This window comes from Myxocyprinus asiaticus, chromosome 30 (assembly GCF_019703515.2).
Source record: "Myxocyprinus asiaticus isolate MX2 ecotype Aquarium Trade chromosome 30, UBuf_Myxa_2, whole genome shotgun sequence".
Classification (NCBI taxonomy): domain Eukaryota; kingdom Metazoa; phylum Chordata; class Actinopteri; order Cypriniformes; family Catostomidae; genus Myxocyprinus; species Myxocyprinus asiaticus.
In genome coordinates, this window is record NC_059373.1 from 19814138 (window position 1) to 19832455 (window position 18318).

The 18318-nt window shown below is 36.7% G+C and overlaps 1 protein-coding gene across 3 annotated transcripts in view; it reads right to left on the minus strand.

The window, feature by feature from the left end:
* Window positions 1-427: 427 nt before the first annotated feature.
* The window catches only part of LOC127421303 (neurabin-1-like), a 78693-nt gene continuing 60802 nt past the window's right edge, over window positions 428-18318 (minus strand). For 2 of the 3 annotated variants that reach the window (XM_051664274.1, XM_051664276.1), the window contains exons 11-19: window positions 13476-13623; window positions 10925-11004; window positions 9443-9524; window positions 9122-9179; window positions 8201-8260; window positions 7752-7800; window positions 4748-4867; window positions 3849-4031; window positions 428-3108 (exon numbers count right to left, since the gene is read on the minus strand). In XM_051664274.1, coding sequence (XP_051520234.1) covers window positions 2914-3108; window positions 3849-4031; window positions 4748-4867; window positions 7752-7800; window positions 8201-8260; window positions 9122-9179; window positions 9443-9524; window positions 10925-11004; window positions 13476-13623 — 975 coding nt within the window. In that variant the 3' untranslated portion in view covers window positions 428-2913. The remainder of the gene's footprint in view (window positions 3109-3848; window positions 4032-4747; window positions 4868-7751; window positions 7801-8200; window positions 8261-9121; window positions 9180-9442; window positions 9525-10924; window positions 11005-13475; window positions 13624-18318) is intronic. The other variant, XM_051664277.1, reaches the window with a different exon arrangement.

The following is an 18318-nucleotide window of genomic DNA, read 5'->3' on the forward strand; positions in this document are numbered from 1 at the left end:
AATTGAATTATTTTTTTAAATAAAATACTAAAAATAAAAAAATAAGTTAATTCATTTTTGTTAAACATTATATAATTGAATTCGATTTTATATTATGAAATTGAAATGTATCTTAAAAATAGGCTAAATATATATTTTTAATGTGTATGTGCACAATAGTAGCACAATCTGATTGCTAGGTAGTTTTTTAGCACCTGACTTCACAAGCAAACATTTGCTTTTTTTATTATTTTTTTATTATTATTATCTCAATGTATCGGCTAATTGCAAAAAAAAAAAAAAGAAAAGTGCAACATGTGAATCCACATCTGATTAACTGCTTGCACAACATGAACAACACCAAACTCAAGATAGGTTTGGAATGATCTTTCATTGCATTTCTCTGACCAATTAAGTCATTTGAAGTGTATTTACAGTCCAACATGACAAACTTTCACAAGGCTTTTAATTTTTCACGACAAAAATAAAGTACAGAATTTAGCCGTTTCGGGAAGAATGGGTATGGCACATCGACATCCCTCATGTGGGTATGACAAGAAAATATTCAGGTTAATGCTCTTTTCTCAGGTGTTGTGTGCAATTCTTCTATATATCCTGACTGATTCTGTCATATACACCAACAACAGGGTGAAATGATTTTCATAGATGTCAGGTAAGAATCCTAATGGAGAGAATCAGTGGAATGCTAACTTAACAAAATCTATGAATTACAAACCACATTTCTGTACTCAGATCCAGACGTGATTATCCCTGCACGCAGACACATTCAAACAGACAGACCCGGTAGACCATCTATTGTCTCCTCAAGAAATCGAGTCACAAATTAATAAAGATGAAAAAAAAAAAAAAAAAAAAAAAACACCAGGCTTAATAGCTATTGCTTTAACTTTTCCATACAAAAGTCAGTATTTCGTAAATGACTGAGCAGGTTAGATTTGGATTTACAGCAGGTTATTTTCAGTTGATTCGTAGCAGAGGGCTGGAAAGGATTTTATTATGCTAAGACAAGCTTTTCTTTGCAAGATTTGTTCACAAGAGCATAGCGAGTTTATAAAGAAACATACAATCTCCTAATATCATCACTGGATTTTGTAATATTTAGATACAATTTAGAACAGCTTTTTGGTACTAATTTTTTGCTTTGTAAATAAATAATATTAACTGATTTACAAACATTTCTTAGATTGGGAAAAATAAATAAATAGACTATGACAGACTTAAATAGTTCAGAAGTAATTAACAGTGAATATAATCTTACATAGAGTCACATTTGAATCCTCAGGGTCATCAGGCACTGCCTAATGTCCTCTGTACAGTGCCCAAGTACCACAGAAGCTGCCTTCGTGTTGCTATGGAAATAATCAGTAATTCAAATGTAAACACGAATGATATGCATCACAAATGTGAGAACTACAAGTTATGTTTGACAGTTTGAAATGTGGGCTGTTAGATTTGGGCAGTGAAAAGAAGATGGGTTAAAATGATTTATCAAAGCTGAATCCGAAATACAGGAGCAATGGGAATGTCTGTAGGCTACTGTGTTTTCGCATACTTACATTGCATACATATTGGAAATGTGTTGCATAAAATGTAACCCAGGATAAATCAATAGAGGCGATATTGGTTACTCTATGCATAACATTTTTATGGTGCTCTCTTTGTGGATGTGAGAAATAATTGACAAAAACAATAGGATCGAACCGAATAAAATTTAGCCTGATAAACTAAATGGTAAGTAAAATAACAGATAGAGTAGGTCCATTTTAAGTGCACATTTGTCGTCTGCTCTACAACATTTGGATGCAAGAGAAACAAAGGTGCATTCACACAATCAGTGTGATTCAGACTGTAACCTCATACCATTCAAATAAAATAAAAATCAATGCATCACTTCAAAAGGCAGCACTTGGGTCTAACTGAGAATCTACCTCAGGGCAATGGAGAAGGATAGAACCAGGTAGCTGTGGAATAAAAGCAGCAGGGTCTAGCAGGAGTTTTTTTCCTTCTTCTTCTTTTGTTTTTAGAGTACTTATCTTGCATCTTTGGAGCAGTTTAAAACAGTGGACTCCTGAAATTGCCATCACGTGTGATAAGTCTTCCAAAGATCGAGGAAAATTGTTAGAGGTTTCAAGCTCGGAGAAGAACACACTGGAACATAATTTGTCTGTTGTATTCAACTGGAATACTGGCAGGTCACTGAAGGAGATGTGAATCCAAACAGTAGGTTTACAGTAACAGTATCCACAAAGATCAGAGGGATTGTGAGGTCCATGATATCTCAGTAGCTGGAATGGCTTTCTTCTCACAGCAGTGTCTGGATGCCAGTGACTCTGGCTGTAGTGGTTCTTGTGAGCAGCACTCAGAGTCTTTGATTTGAATAAACACTGTATTCGTCACCACGACAGCGACACATCCATCACTATGACCTTGCTTTATCAAAGCCAATGCATGTAAAACTTTCCCCATTTCTTGGACAGACCACACATCTTGGGTATTGATAGAAAATGGCACGTTAGACATATTAATATTTAAGTTGTCTGCATATGTACATCGTCTCAACATCTAAAGGTGCTTGTAATGCAGAGTTCTGAACTGTTGTGAATGAGTTATTAGCTGATATGCTCTGTATCAACATATACATATACACAATAACCAAATAAATAGATATTAATCAGACATAAAACAAGAAACAAAATAGCAGTGATCATTCTGCAAAAAGAAAACCTGAACTTAAAGTATGTTTTTCAGTTAAGATAATAAAATCCATATTTGGACATTTTGGTTTTTAATTTGTCCAATGGCAGCTCAATAGCAATAAGCCCCTTTTGCAATGAACTTTGAGTCCCATGAAATGCTGAAATTCTCTGTACTCATAATGCTGTTCAAGGTGAATCAAGTGAGTGTTGAGTGCTATCAATCAGTGGCGCCCTCTCTTGGTCCACACGACTTGCTGTTTTTCCGGACCGGTTTTTGAACCTGCTCCAGTTCTTTTTTGCACAGTTTTTCCATTTTTTCTCTGTTTCTGCAAGCTTTTTCTATCAGCACCTTCAGATCTTTCAGCTTTTTCTTAATGAGAGCCCGATCCTGAGAGGACTCCACCCCCAGATCCTGCCAAAAACAATTAGGGGTTAATAGCCCAATGGTAACATTCTTATAGTAAAAGCAGATGAGGCCATGAATTATTCTAGTCTCTGTAAGTCTTTGGCTGGACACTGGCATATTTTGATGCAGGAAAACTTTTAATGGACCACTTTGACGAAAGAGTGCAGATCTATGACACGCTTCAAGGAAATGTTCACCCAAAAAAGAAAATTCTCTCATCATTTACTCACCCTCATACTGTCCCAAACTCATTATTTTCTTCTCAATACACAAAGATAATTTGAAGAATGTATTTGATGGTGTTATTGTTCATAAAGTATAAGTCAATGGGGTCCAAATCTTTCAAGCTCCAAAAAGAACACCGTAAATGGGGTGTAAAAGTAATCCAAACGACTGGAGTGGTTTCTTTAATGGAATTGGGCAGGATGTCAAGATTTATAGTGAATAAGGACTTGATTTTGGTCTGTTGCTCACCCAAAGTGATCATATTGCTTCAGAAGACATGGATTAAACCACTCTAGTCATATGGATGATAGTTGTGCTGCCTTTACATCCATTTTGAATAACATTGCATGGACAAAAACACCTTATACATTCTTCAAAATATATTTGTTTGTGTTCCGCAGAAAAAAGAAAGACATACAAGTTTGGGACGGCACGAGGGTGAGTAAATTATCATTTTAATTTTGGGGTGAACTATTCCTTTAAGGTTGATTAGTATGTATCAATACAAAAATCCTCCTTACCTTGAGTGCTGTGCTGTCCAGCCTCAATAGCTGCTCCCCATCTACATTCTTGGCAGTGAAGAGAGAGACATACTGTTCCAGATTCAGTCCCATGAGCCAGCAGGACACCTGTTGACATGTCCACTCAGTCACACTGCGGTTTTGCCACTGGTACTGCTTTGGAGGCTGACCATCATCCATGATCTGACACACACACACACACACACACACACACACACACACACAGTTACAGCACTGACTGCACTAGGTCACATATCTAGTCATCAGCACTGATTAAGATAATTGGCTTACACAAATTTTGCTTCTATTTCTAGAAGCCACAATTAATATAACTTATCACAGTGTCCAAACCAAGTTTCCAGCAACAAGCAATTTGTCAATCCACACTGAAAGCGAAAATGCTGTGTGACGCACAGCCAACCAGAAGATATTTCAGATTTAACAAACCGAGTGAGATTTGACCAATGAGATTTCACAGGATAAAAATGTGCTTTTATCGCTTGTTGCTTTATCACAACGCACCTGGTTTGGTCATGGTGTAAAGGAACAATTGGAACCCTAGATAAAATACTAATATAGACAAAAACTTAAGTTTTTTTACTGTTTGTATCCCCAAGGACATGCCAAGCAATGCCAGAACTAGACAATGCATTTGAGAAAAATCAATTGGAAACGAGTTGGGACACAAGTACATTAAAACAAAGCCTCACCTCATCTTCAATCATTTCCACACTCTAATAAACGCAGCATAGGGAATAAGAGAAACACTTGCAGAGTCAGAAAAACCTGTGCTTATCTTATATGCACTTTCCAGGCAGAACAAGCATTAGATCTAATTAATTGAAACCCAGCTGCCCCATTACACACACACATTTAAAGAGATGTTGTATAAACATCACCTCATCTGAGGACAGTGTTAGTGTATGTGATCTGCCAGACATCTTAACCTCAGTCAGGACACCAGTGATCTCTGTCGAGCTCGAACTGCTGATGCTGAGGTCATCACTGACTCCAGGACCCTGAAAGAGAGATTCACCAGTGAAACATTGATATCTGATTGACAAACCAGTGTACCAATTTGACTTGCATGAACTGCTTCTCTATTGCTAAAGAGGCAATTATTTATTCTTTGATTTTGATTGTTTTATTGACTATGACAAAGTATTGTCAGTGTAATTAATGTTGATTGACAGTTAAGTCAATCAAGTCTCTTGAGATTAATTTAATGGAATAAAGGAGACTCACGCAACAAAATGTTTTTTGTACATTGATACTGTCATTCAAATTATGAAAATTTGTCACTCAAAATTCATTTGCATTTAAGAATGCAATGCTGGAAAGTCTTTCAAAATAATGTGTAAATAACTAACAAGGTGTATTTGTGTATCAGTTTCAGGACAGATGTTCTGTTCCGAGCACAGGGTCAAGAATCAGTGACCCAGCAGCATATGAATCAGCCATATGCAAGTGTGTATGTGTGCTTCTAGGCAGGTGTATTGTATTAAACATTCTGTGTGTAGGTAAGACTTTGTGCGCATTTTAATACTCATTATATATTTCAGGGTAGTGTTCAACAGATATGGGTTTTAGCCAACAGCCGATGCTGATATCTACAGAGTAGGATGGCAGATTGCTAATATACTGTAGATAATACAATTTAACTAGATAGGTAAAGTTTGCCAAGCTTTGATGTTGGCTTGACAAAGCACGTCCTGAAAGCTTAAAAATGTTTTAAAAGCTTTAACAGATAGATAGGCTTTGTGCATGATTGTTTACTTTTACATTTTTTGACATTGGAGTTTGAATAATCTTGGCAAGTTTGAACATTCCATCAATGCAAGTAAATGGGATTTCTCAGAGATTTGGTTGTCCACTGTGCAAAAACCGTAAGTCCAATCAGTTAGAAAAAGGCATTACACACTAAGTCAGAACAGTCTGAATGTCTGTCCCAACTTTGGTGGAAGTAGCTTGAAAGCTCTAGAAGGAGTTACATTGAATATTTTTGGTCTTTTTGGAAAAACCCTAAACAGCTTGGTAGCAATTAAGATGTACACAAAATTGCTGAATTTGAATAAACAAATATTTGATACAATATTTAATCAAAATGTACTAAAAATATTTGAAAATAGAAAATGCTGTCTGTAGAAACTAGGCAGAATGAGCACTTCTGTTAATCAGCCAGTCCAACATAATAAAACGGAAAATAATGTGCTGCTTCCGAAAATTCATGCATCCTGAAATCGACCCCATACAGCTGAATTACTGACAAGCAGCATCCCAAATCAGACAAATGTGTTAACTTTTCCAAATGGCAAAACAATATGGGTTCTGGTCCCATGAAAGCCAGGAAGTTATTGTGCTCACATAAACAATGGTGAGCTTAAGTTGCAATTTTGCTGTAATATTAAATTTTTACTCCACTATGGTTGGGTATAGAGTTGGGGTTTTGGTTGGTTAATAAAATATACATTCCTGTAAACTGTGTTACAATGTTACCTACTAAAAATACAATTTTCTTTTGCCTCCACCCTGTGGACATTTCACATCAACACCACTTCCAGCTTTGGCCACTAGTGGCAGTGCTTAGAATTTCTGTAAGCACAGACTGAATTCTAAGAAGAACTTTCAACCTACTGTCACTGAATTCACAGTGTGACCAGTCTGGCCAGTCAGGACCACTTTTCGGCTGATGCTTATAAACTCAAAATTACTAAAAGTTGTCTGATTAATTGGCCCGGCTGACATATCGGTCTATCACTAATTCTGGGCACCTTTCTTTATTGGCTGGTCCCATTCTGTGGTGGTAAATTATTAGCTGAAAAGCTTTAAAACTCAATGTCTTGTTCCTTAATGTCAAACTCCTTTCATACACTACATTTTTAGTAAACAGACTCTCTTGTCCCTGTAGAGATCGCCTACACAGCTGAGATGGACATGTTTACCAGCCGTATGTCAACTGTTTGTTGTCTCTGAAAAGCCAATGAGACAGAATTCTACTGAATATGGAAAGACTCTGAATACTATTTACCATAGTAATAGCAGGGTTTTGGCACAGAGGGCATTATTCAAAGCTATTTCAATGCTTGGTTTTTTTTGTCCTTCAGTCATTTGCACAAACTTTTAATACAAGATTTAATTGATCCCAGGATGTGTACTTTGAAGTTTTAACTGGCGAGCTGTTGGAGCAAGGTCACTTTTATGGGGCTCAATTGTTTATAGGAATTAAAAGATTTAAATATCACGATTATGACAGTGAGATTGCATGAAGCTGAATTATCCTCCCCAATTTGAAGATAAAAGTCCATTTAAAGCTGAAGTGTGCAACTTTTTCGATGTGAAAATGCGTTCTCCTAACCCAGCTTAATATGCAGAGACAACTTTCTATAAGTTAGCCATTCAGGGATTGATTTCCTTGAAAACTGTAAACACTGCGACTCTGTGGCACTATAAAAATATTGCTCTGTTTGTTTGAGCATCTTGACTGCCAAACATAGTAACATAAGTAGGTAAGCTGTTTGAAAACCATGTTTTTTGCTGAATTGTTTCTGCACTTCCGTTTGGTGGCACTACTGGCACAGAATTTACACACTTCTGCGTTAAATTTGAGAATTTCTGTAATATTTTGGCTACGTCTACAGCTAAAATCAAAAGTACCGTATATTATTTTTAGTTTTGATCCGATTAGCCTTGGATCTGTTCAACCAAGATGTGATACAGTACCAAGTAATACGAATAGGAGAAGCAGCATGGCCATGAAAGAGATTTCTGTATAACGGAAAAGGCAACACACCAGAAGAAGATTGTCACTTAATGTTGGTTCAATAAACAAACAGTAAGCATTCATGTTTGAAAAAAATCGATTGCATTTTTAAACTGGATGACTATGTGTATGACTTTTCTCACCTTGATCTTGAGTCTTTCTGGGCTGTTTTCAGCTGAAGGATCTGTGGAGCTAAAGATAGGGGACTGGTTACTGAAGCATACACAATGAATGACTGGCACATGTGACAGGTGCTGGCAAGAGCTGCATTTTTCAGTGCTGCTACAGTATAAACTTAACTTTATTCCCTAAACACTAAACTTTACATCACATGAAATCATTATAGACAACTGCACATTCCCTGTGATATTTGGAGTTGGAATCCAGACATCTGTATGTATCCATCTGCTGAGTGATTCTCCTATATCATCTATTAAGCAATTGTTGGAATCAGTGAAGATTTGTTCAAATGCAACCTACTGTACAATTCCTGAGACTTAAGCTACAGTATTTTAATGCTGACGTTGTTATGAAAAGATCCAGAATTATGTATGGCATGTGTATGTTATTAGGTACTGTACTCTGTATTTACCTTTTATCAGGAGATCCTTTGGGATACTGCTCTTTCACTTTACTTTTCCTCAGTGAAGGCCTGAAAGGTTAAGTCAAAGAACCATGTTCAAATTTTCAGCCCCCGTCACCATTCACTTTAATTGTATGTAAAAAGAGATGTGATTAAAGTGAATGGTGACGGAAGCTGTTAGTCCCTAACATTATTTCTAATATCTACATTTGTGTTCAATGAAATTAAGTCATACAGCATTGCAACAACATAAGGGTGAGGAAGTGATGATTGAATTGTCATATTCACGTGAACTGCCCTTTTAAAGGGATATTCCAGTTTTAATACAAGTTAAGCTCAATCGACAGCATTTTTGGCATAATGTTGATTAACAAGAATACATTTTTACACATCCCTCCTTTTCTTACAAAAAGCAAAAATCTGGGTTCCAGTGAGGCACTTACAATGGAGGTGAATGGGTCCAATCCGTAAACGTTAAAGTACTCACCATTTCAAAAGTATAGCCACAAGATTTAAAGAATATGCAAATTAACATGATTTAAGCATGATAAAACTGCTTACTAACCATTTCTGTGTAAAGTTATATCCGATTTTACAACTTTGTTGCCATGATGATGTAAAGCTATAAACCCTAAAAAGACCATAAAAACGACAATTTTATGTAAGTGAAGAATTATTTATGTAATGGTTTTATAAAACTAAAAAAGTTTCAGATTTCTGCCTTTAAACCCTCCAAAAAATTATTCACTTCCATTGTAAGTGCCTATCTGTAACCTCGATTTTCACTTTTTTTAAAGAAAAGGAGCTGCGTGTTAAAATAATTTTTTGTGGTGATGAACATAGTGCCAAAATTTGATGTTGACTGAGCTTAACTTGTAATATTATAAATGTCTTACATTATATATTTACAGTTTTAACATTAGCGCTTACCCCAAGTCTAGAAGTTTTTTACCAGATTTCACCTCTTGACTGACAACTGCTGAAGACCCTGTAATAAAATACAGAAACGTACAGAAAGTCAGCATACAATAAGATTCAACAATTATAAAGGCTGTGACACCACAGGGCTGGGAAGAGGAGCCCATGGCCAAGAGAGTAGGTCCCACCTAGGAGAAATCGTTAACCAAGAGCACTTCCACCTGCTTATTTGCCTTATTGTGCAAGCCCCCATTGTATATCTTGGGCCTTAAGTATAACTCAATAGCCTTGCAATTGAGTCTTAATCAGGTATTAATGGGTTGATGTATTTACCCTCATGATCAGATCCCTGCTGCAGGTGCCTGAGTGTAGCCTCTGAAGCACCAGCCACTCTGGAGGATTGAGGCCCAGAACTCTGCAAACAGGGAAAGAGAAGTTTAAAACACAAGAAGGACTGTTAAAAGCAATTTTAACTTTGCAAAAAGCTGTTTCCTGTCTGTTTCTGCTGAGTCACCAGTGTCCTTTGTTTTCCTGCAGAGACTTAAAGTTACAAACACTTTTGATTCTGGGAGAGAATGCAGTGTTTTGTCAGGTAACCTAAATGTGCTTTATGTGGTAATTAACAAGCTGGTAAATATAAAAATAACAGATTTTACTCAAGTCAAAACTATTATTTAAAGGGGTCATGACGTGAGGAATTACATTTTCCTTGAACTTTTGACATAAGAGGTCATTGTACTATAAAAACATACTGTAAGTTTCAGAACTGAAAACTTCCTCCATAGAAAAAGAGCAGCTATTTAAACCAGGCTCTAGAAATGGCCCGTTTGGAATTTGTGGAACTTGTGATGTCACAAGTTAGTCTTTTGTACACATGCACATCATTGATCTTTTTGATGCCTTTTGATGGGGCAGTTAAAACACTATTGGACTGCAAAAATGTAAGTAAACAACTTCATGAATATTTCATATGTCTTGACTGTTTGATAGTTTATGGTGCTGCTTGAGTAAACAATTTAATATATTCAGGGTGTACGTTATGTGTTAACCCTGAAATGTAGTTTAATAATGTTATGTGGAGTTTGTTAACTTTCTTTTGATTGCATTTCAAATATGGCTGTATTTGAAGGCTGCATGATGTTAGCCAATCATAACAGTGGGCATTTACATTAAAGTCTTAAAGGGCCAAAGCGCTTGAGCTAGGCTGCAAGTGTTCACATGATCAGCCGAATTCTACTTATTTTTATCTAATTTCATCTATTCATTTACCCCCCTCCCCCCCCATTTAACACTTATGTTCATGGAATAAATTAATCATGGTTGACTGATGTGTGCATTTTTCCAATGGCATGAGTAACTTAAAACAGTTGTAAACTGTTGGTTTTACGTGATGCTGCATCCACACCACTAGATGTCGGTATGAGACAAAGACGAATGCCATATTGGCCAGCACAACATAAACAACAAAAATAAACTTAACATAAAGCATAAAGGCTTCCTGAGAGAACTGGATCTGTCAGTGCTACAATCATTGTCTTTCAAGGAACCCTAAATGTGCAAAAAAATAAAATTAACACTCTAGTAAATTGCTGTGGCCATTCATACAACAGAAACACACTCAATGTTAATACAATATATTGTATCTGAACCTACCAGACATATACTGCTATCACTCATAAATTGTTAAGTATGAGTTCAGAACTGACTTTCACTCTATCAGCGCATCTGGCTCTCCGAGTATCTTAAATATCCTCTGCCTGCATGAGAGGATTCTGGTGTGTGTGTGTGCAGTTTGTCTGTGTGAGAGAGTCTTACCCTCCCTTCCAGACTCTCATCTCTCTCTGTAGACCTGCAAAATCCCTGTACTCCACTGGCTCCTGTCAGCTTGCCCAGTTCTAGCACACAAAACAGAGCTTTAGAATTAAATATTATATTGTTATACACATACACTCTCCATAAACATAGCTCCCCATCTTTCGCTTGCGCTAATACTGCTATTTCTGCCAGCTCATGAAAACAAAGCAATTGTGAAAGTGCCACTTTCAGGGAAATCAACCTTAAATGGCTGGGTTGAAGGGATAGTTCAACCAAAAATGAAAATTCTCTGATTTACCATCCTGGCATCCCAGATGTGTATAACTTTCTTTTCCAGAACACAAATTAAGATTTTTAAAAGAATATTTCAGCTCAGTATTTCCTCACAATGGAAGTGAATGGGTGCCAAAATGTGAAGCTCCAAAATCCACATAAAGGGAGCATAAAAGTAATCCATATGACTCCAGTGGTAAATTCCATGTGTTCAGACATGATAGGTGTGTGTGTGTGAGAAACAGATCAATATTTAAGTAATTATCATAAATTCTCCTCTCTGCCCAGTAGGGGGCAATATGCAAGAAGAAGAATATTAAAGTGAACAGAACAGGGAGGAGAATTTATAGAAAAAAAAAAAAAAAAAAAAGGACTTAAAATATTGATCTGTTTCTCACCCACACCTATAAAATCACTTCAGAAGACATTGATTTAACCACCAGAGTCATCTGGAGTACTTAGTATGTTGTCCTTATGTGGATTTTGGAGCTTCAATATTTTGGTCATCATTCACTTGCATTGTATGGACCTACAGAGCTGAGAAATTCTTCATTTGTGTTTTGCAGAAGAAAGAAAGTCATACACATCTGGAATGGTATGAGGGTGAGTAAATGAGAGAATTTTAATTTTGGGTGAACTATTTAAGATAGCATATGTGCATTAATTAGGAGAAAGTATTTAAAAGTAATTAAAAAAAATGACACAGCAGCTTTAAGGAAAAAAAGACAAATCTGCATGCCACTAACAAATATCTTGTACATTGGCTGATGAAAAAACATAATCCTACAGCAGACATCTGGCTACTTTGTTCATATATTAGAATGTCCTGTACTGCAATATGCTCTTTAGGGATATTTGAAATGAAATGCACTCTTGTTTGAAACAGGGCTGAGACAATTACTGTTGAAGAGCCTTTGAGTGAACCAAGGCCGTCCCTGCGGAAGTACTTCCTCTTAATCTGCCTCATTCAGTCACAATGCATCCAGTCAGCTTTGCAATGCTGTCCGCTCTTATCAGTGATCATAGTGGATTCAGAATGGGTGGATTTGAAGGGCCAGTGCATCCATTAAAAGTGAGGTGTGAAGCAACAAGCGTGTTAGATGAACAGTGCTGGTTTAATTTAATTAACAGATCTAGTTTGTGGTCAACCACAAGTTCAGGGTTCACAGAGAGGCATAGTGCAAAATGTTTATAGAGATTAATACACTGAGATACTGTTACATAACAGGAATAACACGCTGTGTACTCTGCTGTGTACTCGCTCTGTACACAGAAAGTGACAAATGGAGACTTTAGACTAGTCGCTATATTTAATCTGACATGAACAAGGCTGTGAGGGATGCAAGTACACAGTTCAATTTGCCGTACTGTTATGTACATGGGTATTGATCATTCAGCTGATAATGTATTGAAAAATGTGACCTAGGGCCTTGAGATATTTTAATTTGTGTTAAATTAAATGTGGTATTGGCTACAGTGTTATGTTTCATCTCAGCTTGTTGGCCAACATGTTGATTATGTAACATTTTTGCCAGATGTTGACAGTAAACTACCGGGTATACATTATAATATTTGAAACATTCTGTATATTTAAACATTCTTTTATAATTGTAATTGGTGTAACATGTCCCACTGACTTTTTTGCAAATGGACTGAGTCTACTATAAGCCATTGATAGGTTGATTTCCTGAAGAGTGTTTTGTTTGAGCATCCCGACACGACAACTTCAGACTAAAACAATTGCGTGAGTTTTGGGCAGGGCTATCTGACCAACGGAAGACAGGGGGAGTGTTCAGAAAACCTGTTTGAAATCAGTTATTATTTTTACCACTCTTTTTGGCGATGCTTGTGGCACATAAATGACACTTCACCTTTAACTAAAAGCCATGGAAATCAGCATACTGGATGGGTTTGATATATTTGGTGAGACATATTTCCCCTCCTCAGTAGCTAAATCCCTTCTCATTTCCTCTTACAGTATATTCCTGATAAGCACAGCTCTTAAAGAAATCTGTGCACCAACTATGTATTTAAATTTTCTCCTGTCACATTATGATGATGCCCATCTGGTACTTGCGTGGTGCTTCACCTAACACTATATTAATAGTTTAAAGCTGTACTTGATATGTGTGACTTGGCATGTGAATTCATCTGTATGTGATGTTTTAGAAGCTCTGCTTTGAGGACACATGTCAAATAGAAGACTGATGATAATTTTGGTAATACATGAGCTACTGGGTGACAGTGGCAAGGTTAGGTGTGTCTGTGATGGTCTTACCCCCTCCAGGGACACTTCTCCTTGGACACTGTGAGGCTGCCAGTCTCTCAGTCAGCTGGGCTAGGCTCTCAGCACTGTTGTTGTTGTTGTTTACTTGGATGCCATTTTGTTTCATCAGCTGCATTAGCTCTGACTCCAGAGTAGCAATCTGTAAAAGAGCAAATGTAGCATGCCATTGTATGTAGTATCAACAAAAGAGGTAAACCTAAACTCCCATTTGAGAAACACGACAAGCCACAATGGCTTGAGGCTGTCTACACTGGACGCGTCAACATGAACGTTCTAAATCATTTAATTTGTGTAGCAGTGCCAGTGCGTGCAGTGCAAAATGGAACAGGACACCCATTTATTGTCGGCACAATGGACGCACTGCAACGGATACTTCCAATGTAGACCACTGATTATAATGGGGTTCTATTGCTTTTGACGTGACGTGACACTCGCGTCCGGTGTAGACAGGGTGAAAGTTTAAACAATAATATTTAAATATTACATAATCCATAGATCTACCTTCTTGTAGGTACACATAGTTTTGTATGTTTTCATATACAGTAGGTTTCATACTATGAAAGTAGCCCATTGGGGAGAAATACAGTCGGTTTAAGTCATACCAAACTATTATAAGAAAAATGTATGTAAAGAAAAATGATTTCTTCCTTGCATATTTGTTAAAGACATACAGTTCATTCAGAAAGTATTCAAACCCCTTCATTTTTTTCACATTTTATTATGTTGCAGCTAGGGCTGAAACGATTAGTAGACAAAAAAAAAAAAAAAAAAAAGTCGACAAAATTTGTTGTCAAATAGTCATTTGATCTCATTCAAGCAGCACTGCAGCTCTCGCCTGACTGAGGAGAGGAAGAATTACACAGCTCATAGTCCAGATGCACTCTAAACTTTCACAGCTTCATGTGATGTAGATCGCAAAGTATGAGGGAATTATAATGCAAAAATGCTAAATAAGTAAATACAGAAGCACACTCATTGTGGAAGTGGAGATGGAGCTGCCGCTCCGCTGAAGCAAAACTTGCGTGTCAAGTGTCTTTAAAGGAAACCCTGGTGTTCCATCTTAAATGCAGTTTTAATGCGTAAAAGCTTTAATAAAGTTCAAATAATATGGAAGCAGATCATGTAAATAACCACAAACTCCGAAACTGGCATTTCTCTGTGCGGTCAGAGCCTCTATTATGAGTTGCGCGAATGTCCCAAGCTAAGGGGGAGAGATTGAAACTGCACCCGGCTGAGGCACACTCTGTCGTGGGGACACTCGTCCCTCGTGCACGCACGCTTAATGCAGCTAGATTATAACGTGATGGCTCACAACTTATTGAATCACAATATATGTCACTGTGCATTTCTTATCGTAAAGAAAATTGGCAATACACAGTTTTATTATTAAGAGTTTTATTTTTGTTTTTTTTGTGAGTTAAAGATGGATTGAAGTGAACAGAAAGGTGAGAGAGGTAGTCTTCGCCCCATTATACACTGCAATAAAATACGTTTAATTTGTTTTGGCTTGTTTTCCAATACAAATATCTAAATCCTTTAAAAGCAAGTCTAAATATCTAATATGCTGCTACTCAAGTGATTGCATCTTTTCTTTTTGGAGAATAGATTTAGAATATATATCAAATCAAAATCACTTTTGTCACACAACCATCATAATATACAATGTACAGTATACAATACACACAATATAGAATACACATTATACAATAAATAGTATATATATAAAATATACAGTAGTTTGTATTGTACTGTATTGACATTCAGGCTGTCGGTTGATAGTCAGTTGCCAGTGTGTTGTTAAGAGAGAATATAATTTATGACAGTCCAGTGTGAGATAATAAGATTTAGTATATTTAGTCTTTACTGCACTCGCAGAAGTATAACCAAGTGAAAAAATACACATATTTAAGATACTCTTAAAGCAAGTCTAAATATCTTATATGTTGCTTCTCAAGTAAATGTATCTTGTTTTAAGGATTTTTAGACAATTTTAAATAGAAAACAAGACAAAAAAAAAAACTTTAACAATAGTATTTTTGTAGTGAATTTCTTTATTGAATTAAACTTAGTTTTTTTTTTTCCCCTTTATTCAGTGAATGTCATTTAGAAGTATTTTTAAAAGATGATTTTGTCCTCTTTATTGTTAGTAAGCACGTTTAATACAACCTTTTAAGTCGGGCATACGCTGAATAATCAGTTAAGAGCTAATGATTAATCACTGCAATAATCGCTGAATAGTCGAATAATAATCATTCTTTGCAGCCCTTGTTGCATCCTTGCGCTAAAATGCTTCAAATTATTATTTTTTCACATCAATCTACACTCCATACCCCATAATGACAAAGCAAAAAACTGATTTTTTTAAAACTTTGCAAATTTATTAAAAAGAAAAAACTGAAATATCTTGACATAAGTATACATACCCCTAACTCAGTACTTAGTTGAAGCACCTTTGGCAGCGATTACAGCCTCAAGTATTTTTGGGTATGATTCGACAAGTTTTGCAAACCTGGATTTGGGGATTTTCTGCCATTCTTCTCTGCAGATCCTCTCAAGCTCTGTCAGGTTGGATGAGGACTGCTGGTGGACAGCCATTTTCAAATGGTACCCCCACCATGCTTCACCGTTGGGATGGTATTGCGCAGATGAGCAGTGCCTGGTTTCCTCCAGACATGACACTTGGAATTGAGGCCAGACAGTTCAATCTTCATTTCACCAGACCAGAGAATCTTATTTCTTACAGTCTGAGAGTCCTTTAGGTGATTTTCTGCAAATTCCAAGCAGGCTTTCATGTGTCTTGCACTGAGGAGAGGCTTCCGTCTGGCCATTCTGCCATAAAGCCCAGATCGGTGGAGTGTTGCAGTCATGGTTGTCTTTCTGCAAGTTTCTCCCATCTCCACACATGATCTCTGGAGCTCAACCAGAATGACCGACTTTCTCAGTTACTGTTCATAATTATGCCTCATCAACTGAATCTCTGTCTTGTGGTGTTCCCCAAGGTTCTGTCCTGGGCCCAATGTTGTTTGCATTGTACTTGCTTCCTCTCAGGCAAATAATAAGAAATTTTAAAGGTATCTCTTACTATTGTTATGCAGATGATATTCAATTATACATTTTGTTTAAGTCTCAAAATGTTTCAAAACTCTCTGTTCTTTTGAATTGTTGTAGAGTTATTCTGGCGCAACTTCACAAAATCAACAAGGTGCTTGGAAATAGAAAGAAGAGTAAAATTGAAAAGCAAATCCAGCAGCATTGTGGAGCGGAGTGTAATACAAACTTTATTTTGCCAATGCGTTTCAGCATCTAGGCCTTCAGGGCTAAAGCAATACATGTGGATAAAAAGATTTTTCAAATACAAACAGAGTACAAATTAACAAACAACCAATCAATGGGCTAGAATGAAATCACATGGTATAGTTCCTTCCAATTATATCACAGTGAGAAGAAAACATGTGGTTAAATTTCAACCAATGGTATCTTGTCTTGTGTATTGTAAAAATGTTTCTCATCTAATAAAAATACAAACAATTTTTTACAATTCACAAGACAAAACAATAACATTGGTTGAAAGTTAATCACATGTTTTCTTCTCACTGTGATATAATTGGAAGGTACTATAACATGCGATTTCATTCTAGCCCATTGATTGGTTGTTTGTTAATTTGTACTCTGCCTTTGTTTCTATTTGAAAAATCCTTTTATCCACATGTATTGTTTTAGCCCTGATGAAGGCCTAGATGCTGAAACGTGTTGGCAAAATAAAGTTTGAATTATTCTCCACTCAAGTGCTGCAGCATTTGTTCTTTTGAACTGCCTCACAGCTGTAAAAGATCGGATGGCAGATCATTTTCTACAGCTAAATACTGAGAAAACAGAAGTTCTTATTTCTGCACCTGATGGCATTGTCCCAAAAGTGATGGAAAGTCTTAGCTGTTCATCTTCTTCTGTTCAACCTACCCTTCGTAATTTAGGTGTCTCTTGACCAGCATGTAAATTGTATATGTCGCTCGTATTTCAACCACCTGAAGAATATTGCTAAACTCAGGCCAATTGTGTCCATAGCTGAGACAGAGATAATTATACATGTGTTTATTTCCTCACGCCTTGACTATTGCAATTTCCTTTTCACCTGTCTTAGCAATACATCCCTGAACTGATTACAAGTGGTCCAAAATGCTGCTGCCAAGCTTCTGACCAAGTCATCTAGAAGGTCTCATGTAACACCAATTCTGATTTCTTTACACTGGCTTCCTATCAAATTTAGAATCCAGTTCAAGATTCTTGTGATTACATTTAGAGCCTTGCATGGTCAGGCACCTGCCTATATAAGAGAGCTAATGCAGCCATATAATACCAGTAGGAATCTGAGGTCCTCTGATCAGGGTTTGTTGGTTGTTCCTCGCTCCAGGCTCAAGACAAAAGGAGACTGTGCCTTTGAGGTTGTAGCTCCTAAACTTTGGAAATCTCTCCCACTGGAGTTAAGATCTGTGGACACTGTGGACACTTTTAAAAAGTTGCTTAAGACCTACTTGTTTAGACTTGCTTTTGTTTAAATTTCTTTGTTTTTGTTTTGCCTTATTATATATGTTTTTATCTTATTAACTGCATTTATGTTTGTTACTCCGTTTCTTATTTGCTTTTTAGTTTTTTATTGTGAAGCACTTTGTGACATCTGTTCTTGAAAGGTGCTATATAAATAAAATGTACTTACTTACTATCAGGTTCTTGGCCACCTCTCTTACCAAGGCCCTTCTTCCCCAATTGCTCAGTTTGGCTGGGCGGCCAACTCTAGGAAAAGTCCAGGTTGTTTCAAACTTCTTCCATTTAAGAATTA